We start from the raw sequence: 7,780 nt of genomic DNA, 5'->3' as shown, positions 1-7,780 counted from the left end.
TCTTTCTATTTGGAGAACACTGTAAGGGAGTCATACCCCATGCACACTTGTGCTCTTTCTTCCCCATAGGCAGTGGAGACAAGAGCCCTAAGAGGCACTTCCAAACAGTCTGCTCTGAAATGTCTTTGTTTCTGAAAGACTCCCGCAGTGGGTAGTCAGTCAGTTCAGGGAGACCCTCCCAAGGAACAGCGAGACCACGGCTTCGGATGCAAAAACAAGAGGTTTATTGAACACACAGGTACCCGGGCGACTCAGTCTTTCGAAAGACTGGCGCGCCGAGTAGAGCTCCTGGGTCCTTTTTATAGCAAAAAGCGCGGGTACAGAAGCGAGAAGCAAGGTAATTGGTTAGTTTAAATCAAGCCAGGGGTGAACTTCGGTCAAGTGGGAGTCCTTGAAACAGCTGAGGGGCACTCTTGAAACTTTAACTGACTTGTCTATTTCTGGGAACTATCCGCCCTTTGCCTCGGGCCGGGGCCCAGGTGCATAACCACAGATATCCTGTTTGACTCTGTTCCCCTTGTTTCTTAACTTGACTTTTTGGCTGTATTTTCCCTATACCCTTGTAAAAAGCACTTCCTTCATTCCCCCATTTCTCTTGTGGATCGCTCTAATCTTAGAGCGGAATTAAAAGTTATCTTCGCCATTTAAGGTTTGGTATTTTTGCCTAAGGACCAGAATCTTAACTGCACTTACCCTATCATTGATGAATTGGACTAGTCTATTGATGACGTAGGGCCCAAGGGTGAACAACAGAAGGAGGAGTAATAGGGGCCCGGCGATGGTTGACAGTAGGGTGGTCAACCAAGGGGAGTTATTTGATCTGGTTATAAGCATTTTCATAGTTTGAGTCAGGAGGCCTGACTCTTTTAGAGGCCGGTGCATCAATTTCTGGAATATCCCAAGCCTCGAGACCCGCCGCCAGGGCACATATATCAGGGGTAAGGGAGGGCCACCAAGTCCAAAGGGGGTGGACTTCTGTCTTGAACCAGACAACCTTTCCAGTTTGGGACAGTACCTGCCAGGTGAGGGTGTTGGGCTGGTTAGGGTTATTACTTGGTAGGCTTGCTCCGCCGCCGCCGAATGCGCAACTTAAGAGGATTATCAGTCCTCTCCAGCTCCCAGGATTCATCTGGTACGGAGGGTGGCGCAGGCTTGAGGTGAGAAGCATGTACCCAGGCTGCAATGCCATCAACTTTTACTGCGGTCGGGGTGGTCAGCAATACCAGATACGGGCCTTTCCACCGAGGCTCAAGGTTGCTGGGTCGATGGCGTCTGACCAGCACTTGGTCTCCGACCTGGAACGGATGAGGGATGGCCACGGCACCTGGCTCGTATACCTCCTTGATCTGGTCCCAGATCTGGGTTTTTACAACTTCTAAAGCCTTTAAGTGAGTAAATAAGACAGGAAGAAAGTTATCATCGGGACCCAGTGTTCCTCCCAACTCAAGTATGGGGGGGGGTCCCCCGTGGAGGATTTCATAAGGGGTCAGACCAAGCTGGCCAGGGGTATTCCTGGCTCTGAACAGCGCTAAGGGAAGGAGGGCCACCCAGTCTTTTCCACCGGTCTCTAAGGCCAATTTAGTTAAGGTCTCTTTGATGGTTCTATTCATTCTCTCTACTTGACCTGAGCTCTGGGGCCTATACGCACAATGTAATTTCCAATTTATTCCCAGTTGTGTGGCCAGTCCCTGGCTTACCTGAGCAACAAAGGCTGGGCCATTATCTGACCCGATCACCTTAGGGATCCCGAAACGGGGCAGGATTTCTTCTAGTATCTTTTTACATACAGTCAGGGCCGTTTCAGTTTTGGTAGGGAAAGCTTCTACCCATCCAGAGAAAGTATCTACAAATACTAGCAGATACCTGTTCCCATACCGGCCAGGCTTTACCTCTGTAAAGTCTACTTCCCAGTATACGCCGGGTCGATCTCCCCGTTGTCTTTTTCCGGTCTCTCGGTAGGTGGTAGTCGCATTAGTCATGGCACAAGCCGGACACCGATTGGCGACTTCTTGAACGGTGGACCGGAGATTCGGGATGGAGAGGCTGGTGCGGCTCGTTAGTTGAAGGAGCTTTTCTGGTCCTAAGTGTGTTAGCTGATGTAACCGCTAAATGAATTCTTTTCCCTGGTCAGGAGTGAGCTCTCTTGGCTTGGTCCTAGCTTGAGCAGGCTCGATTGGCTCTTGAAGCTTTATAGTTTCTGCTAGCACCCTGACCGACAGGGCGGCTTGTTTTGCAGCCTCGTCGGCCCTCCGGTTCCCGGCCGCCACAGGGTTATTTCCTCTCTGGTGGCCCGGGCAGTGGATAATGGCGACCTGCTGTCCGTGTAGATGTTGATGTTTTTTCCTTCGGCTAGGCGTAATGCCTGCGTCAAGGCGATTAGCTCGGCCTTCTGGGCTGATGTCCCTTCTGGCAGGCTGCTTGCCCATACCGTCCGTTTGCCATCTACGATGGCGGCCCCTGCTCTCCGCTTACCTTCCACAATGAAGCTGCTACCGTCTGTATACCAGGCAGGCACTCCGGGCAATGGCTGGTCCTTCAGGTCCCGTCGAGTCCCAGCTTCTTCAGCAAGGATTTCTGAGCATTGGTGTACTGGGGTGGATTCTGACTCGACTGGTAGTAGGGTAGCTGGGTTCAGGACAGCAGGGGGCGCGAAAGATATCCTTTCGTTTAGCAGCAAACTCTGGTAATGAGTCATTCTGGCATTGGTCATCCACCGATTGGGGGGCTGCCGCACAATACTTTCGAGGCTGTGGGAAGCAATCACAGTCACATTTTGCCCCAAGGTTAACTTATCAGCGTCTTTGAGGAGGAGTGCCACTGCAGCAACCGCTTTTAGGCAGGTTGGCCACCCACTGGCCACTGGATCCAGTTTTTTTGATATATAAGCTACTGGCCGTCGCCATGGTCCTAGGGTCTGAGTAAGCACTCCTCGGGCTACACCGGCTCTTTCATCTACGTATAGAGTAAATGGTTTGGTGAGGTCTGGGAGAGCCAAGGCGGGGGCAGACAGCAAGGCTTTTTTTATGTGGTCAAAAGCCTTTTGATGCTCCTCAGTCCAGGTAAAAGGAATGTTTTCCCTTGTCAGGGGGTACAAGGGTGCAGCCAGGGAAGCAAACCCAGGAATCCAGAGCCTGCAGAATCCGGCAGTACCCAGAAATTCGCGGACCTGCCTGGGGGTTGTGGGAGTAGGGATCTTCATAACTGTAGCTTTCCGGGCCGGGGTCAGCCATCTTTTTCCCTCCTTGAGCAGGTACCCCAAATAGGTGACCTCTTTCTGGCATAACTGGGCCTTTTTAGCTGATACCCGGTACCCCAACTTACTCAGTTCCTGCAAGAGCTTTTGTGTCCCTCTTTTGCAGCCTTCATATGTGGGAGCTGCCACTAGGAGGTCGTCCACATATTGGAGTAATATGACCTGGGGGTTGAGAGCCCTAAAAGGAGTTAAATCCCGGTGGAGGGCCTCGTCGAAGAGAGTGGGTGAGTTCTTGAACCCCTGTGGCAGCCGTGTCCAGGTCAGCTGACCAGCGTTACCTTTTTCTGGGTCTCTCCACTCGAACGCGAACAGTGGCTGGCTGTTGGGGTGTAGTTTGAGGCAAAAAAAAGGCATCCTTGAGATCCAAGACTGAGTACCAAGTGTGACTAGGCGGAAGGGAACTCAGGAGGCTGTATGGGTTTGGGACTGAGGGATGAATGTCTTGCACCCTTTTGTTAATTTCTCTCAAGTCTTGGACTGGCCGATAGTCATTGGTCCCTGGCTTTTTTACTGGTAGCAGAGGGGTGTTCCAGGGCGACTGGCAGGGCACTAAGACCCCTAGGTCTAAGAACCTTTGGATGTGGGGTCTGATGCCTTCCCGGGCTTCTTTAGTCATTGGATACTGTCGGACGGCCACCGGTGAGGCACCCGATTTCAGCTCTACTACTACTGGTGGGACGTTATTGGCCAGTCCCATACCTGTCTTTTCTGCCCATACGGTGGGAAAAAGTTGGAGCCAGGATGGGTCGATGGAGGGAGAGGCCGGCTTTTCATACAGCCGGTATTCTTCTTCTAGGTTTAGGACCAAGCACATGGTAGAGTGATCTCCCCATGTTACTTGTGGGCCCTCTGTAGAAAACTGGATTTGGGCCTTTAGTTTGGTCAGAATGTCCCGGCCCAACAGAGGAGCAGGGCACTCAGGTATGACCAAAAAGGAATGGGTCACTTGTTTATGTCCAACCTTTAAAAGTCTTTGTGTGGTCCAGGGGTAGACTTTGCTGCCGGTTGCTCCTACTACGACTGTCCGCCTGGACCCTACCTTCCCCATGGGTTGGGTCAACACCGAATGTTCAGCCCCGGTATCGACCAGAAACTCGATGGGGGTCCCCTCCACAGTCAGTGTTACCCTAGGTTCGGGGAGGGGGTCCGAACCCCGACTCCCCTAGTCATCTAGGGATAGAACCTTGGCTTCTCTGATGTTCTTTTTCCGGGGACATTCTCTTGCCCAGTGACCCTTCTCTTTACAGTACGCGCATTGGTCTTTGTCTAGAGGGGGTCTTCCATCCCTAGGTGTTTTCTTTGCCCGGTTGCTCAGGTTCCCTGTCTGCCTATCTCTAGACCCTCTTTCACCTACCACTGCGGCCAAAATCCTAGTCAAGTTTTTTTTTTTTTTTTTTTTCTTGGCGCCTATCGCGCCGTCTCTCTCTCTCTTCTGTCTCTCTTTTTTCTCTTTCTTGTTTTTCCTCTTCTGTCTCTCTCTTGTGGTACACCTTTTCTGCCTCTCTCACTAAATCTTGTAAGGAATAATCTTGGAGCCCCTCTAGCCTCTGCAACTTTTTCTTGATATCTGGGGCTGCCTGTCCGATGAAGGCCATTGCAACTGCCGCCTGCTGTCCCTCAGAAGAGGGGTCAAACGGAGTGTATCTCCTATATGCCTCCATCAGGCGTTCCAAGAAAACCGAGGGGGGTTCTACCGGTCCCTGCAAGACCTCTCTTACCTTAGCCAAATTGGTGGGGCGCCGGGCTGCCCCTTTGAGACCTGCCACTAGAGTCCGGCGGTAGACCAGAAGACGCTCCCTACCTTCGGCCGTGTTGTAATCCCATTGAGGTCGATTGAGGGGGAAGGCCTCATTAATGAGGTTCTCGAGTTGTGTAGGGGCCCCGTTGTCCCCGAGAACGTTCTTGCGGGCCTCCAGAAGAATCCTTTCTCGCTCTTCAGTGGTGAAGAGGATCTGGAGTAGCTGTTGGCAATCGTCCCAAGTGGGCTGGTGAGAGAACATAAGGGACTCAAGAAGTCCCGTGAGTCCTGCTGGTTTTTCAGAAAAAGACGGGTGGTTAGACTTCCAATTGTAAAGATCTGCTGAGGAAAAAGGCCAATACTGTAGAGGGACCAAGCCATTAGGCTCAGCTGGGGGCCCTATGGCTCGGAGGGGCAAAGCTACGGTGGAGTCAGGACCGGAGCCGTCTCTCGGACTGCGAGGTTGGCGGCTCCTAGTCCCCGCAGCCGGTCCCTCAGGGCTAGGATCACCGGGCGCTCGGCCTGGTGCCGATCTGTTTCCCTGAGGGGCCAGAGGGGGCAGCGGAGCCGCCGGGTAAGGTGGGGTTTCAGAGAGAGAAAATAGGTCATCTGGTGTCGGGAGGACGGGGGGTTGGGGAGGGGCGGAAGGCTTCCTTGTAGGTGGCCTTTGAGTATTTTCTGATCCCGAAACAACAGCGACTTTGCTGGAGGGTGGCACCCAGGGAGGGGGATTCTGGGCGAGGTCTTGCCATACCACGACACAGGCAACCTGGTCCGGGTGTCCTCCGGTCTCCTGAAAAACAATCTTTTTAACTGCAAAAATGACAGTAAGATCAAAGGTTCCCTCTGGCGGCCAACCTACGCCGAATGTGGGCCACTCAGACGAACAGAAAGTCTGCCATTTTCCTTTTTTGATCTCCATGGACAGATTGTGAGCCCTGGCTTTGACATCTTTCCAATGATCTAGAGTAAGGGAGAGGGGCGTAAGGGCACTTTGCCCCATCTCGAAAATTTCCAATAGGGGAACGACGACGCAAAGACCTATCACAACTAAGACAAAAAGAAACCAGAAACGGCGACGAGACCGAGTGCCGTAGAAATAGAAGAAAGAGTCCGATGGCAGAGCGCGCCTCCCGAGACGCGGTGAGACCAAAACACAATAATCCTCTGCCAAGGGGTCCACCAGGCGTCCCTGGTCCTCCCCTGATCCTGGGACGTCTCCCAGGATTGCCGGGTGGCGAGCCCCCGAACACGTCTGTTCGCTACCCGCACTTCGCTCCCAGAGCGACTAACCCGGAACAAACTGAAACCAAAATGCGCGCGCTCAGAAAAGACAGTCGAAATCACTGAGTCAGACACAGAGACGAGACACAGAAACGAGACACAGAACGACTGCTGGCCAGCTCACCTCCCGTTGGTGGGTCGGTGGTCCCTGGGTGGGGGTCTCCGATCCCGGACGAGCCCCCAAATGAAAGACTCCCGCAGTGGGTAGTCAGTCAGTTCAGGGAGACCCTCCCAAGGAACAGCGAGACCACGGCTTCGGATGCAAAAACAAGAGGTTTATTGAACACACAGGTACCCGGGCGACTCAGTCTTTCGAAAGACTGGCGCGCCGAGTAGAGCTCCTGGGTCCTTTTTATAGCAAAAAGCGCGGGTACAGAAGCGAGAAGCAAGGTAATTGGTTAGTTTAAATCAAGCCAGGGGTGAACTTCGGTCAAGTGGGAGTCCTTGAAACAGCTGAGGGGCACTCTTGAAACTTTAACTGACTTGTCTATTTCTGGGAACTATCCGCCCTTTGCCTCGGGCCGGGGCCCAGGTGCATAACCACAGATATCCTGTTTGACTCTGTTCCCCTTGTTTCTTAACTTGACTTTTTGGCTGTATTTTCCCTATACCCTTGTAAAAAGCACTTCCTTCATTTCTTATTCAAATTGTTTTGTCTCATGTGTTTAATTAAGTATCTGCTGGAGTCTTCTGCTTATTTTTCTCATTTTGGTGACAATTTCAAGAATGGTGTTTATCTAGACTTCAGGGTCCGCATGTTAAAATTGATTTTCAAGAAAGAACCAGGCAGCAATGAAATCATGAATAACACAATTTAGAATGTTGTATTAGTTGAAGTCATTTGTGCCTGCAGCTGTTTCACTTTACAATAAAGGACAGTAAAAATTGAGATCATGTCAAGGAATTATTGCATTTTTAGTAATCATGGCATGCTTAGTTTCACTTTTTTGTTTCTAATCTGTCAGTAAACATTCGTTGTTATTGGGGAATTTTGTGCTGCTGCCATTTAAAACTTACATTAAGTCTTTATTTATAGCAATTGTGCATTTCTGAGAAAAATTAGCTATTAGGAGAAACTAAAACGGATCTCCCAAATTATTTTCATATGTCTCTATAGGAGCAAACATGGCAAATACTTTACTTGAACATGGATTCTCTCTGCTGTGGCTTGGCCCAGTGGCATTCGTAAGACTGAAATACAGCCAGCACCTCTCAGCTGAGTTTCTACACACCCAGTTGGGAGGCCTTCCTTCCCTAACCCCTCTCCCCCCATCCATGGAGGTCAATCCTTTGAGCTGGGTGAACGAGAGGAAATTCTGAGTTAAGGTTAGCCACACAAAGAGTGTGTTTCTGAATTTCTTTAAAGGTCAGCATACCTGATGATAGTGCATTGGTCAGTGAAGCCTTGGAAAAGTGGGAGTGGCACCAGGAATCTTCTAATTGCTTCTTCTGTTTTAGCTTATAAACTATCCCTTCCTGGGCCGAGCCTGTGGCGCACTGGGGGG

General features: G+C 51.2%; 1 protein-coding gene across 2 annotated transcripts; it reads right to left on the bottom strand.

Moving 5' to 3' along the window:
* Positions 1-201: 201 nt before the first annotated feature.
* Positions 202-6,906, bottom strand: LOC134366074 (uncharacterized). 2 transcript variants are annotated; one of them, XR_010022239.1, is made up of 2 exons: positions 6,400-6,906; positions 202-1,382 (listed from the first exon to the last, which is right to left on the bottom strand). XR_010022239.1 is itself a non-coding variant. In XM_063082492.1 (2 exons), exons 1-2 carry the CDS (start codon positions 5,992-5,994, stop codon positions 1,050-1,052), a joined length of 1,356 nt encoding a protein of 451 aa, XP_062938562.1. In that variant the 5' UTR covers positions 5,995-6,906; the 3' UTR covers positions 202-1,049. The 2 variants fall into 2 exon arrangements, 1 of the variants encoding a protein (XP_062938562.1); XM_063082492.1 differs by having other exon boundaries at positions 4,972-6,906.
* Positions 6,907-7,780: the final 874 nt, after the last annotated feature.

Source organism: Cynocephalus volans, chromosome 17 (assembly GCF_027409185.1).
Source record: "Cynocephalus volans isolate mCynVol1 chromosome 17, mCynVol1.pri, whole genome shotgun sequence".
Lineage (NCBI taxonomy): Eukaryota > Metazoa > Chordata > Mammalia > Dermoptera > Cynocephalidae > Cynocephalus > Cynocephalus volans.
Note: the sequence above shows the minus strand (reverse complement) of the source record. Positions and strands in the feature narration are given on the sequence as shown.

What these genes read in the sequence shown, in the direction of transcription:
- LOC134366074 (XM_063082492.1), bottom strand. Translation starts at nt 5,994, where the DNA reads ATGGGGCAAAGTGCCCTTACGCCCCTCTCCCTTACTCTAGATCATTGG. An exon ending in GCCCCACCAATTTGGCTAAG is followed by an intron (nt 1,383 to 4,971) that starts GTAAGAGAGGTC and finishes ACTCACTTAAAG; the next exon opens with GCTTTAGAAGTTGTAAAAAC.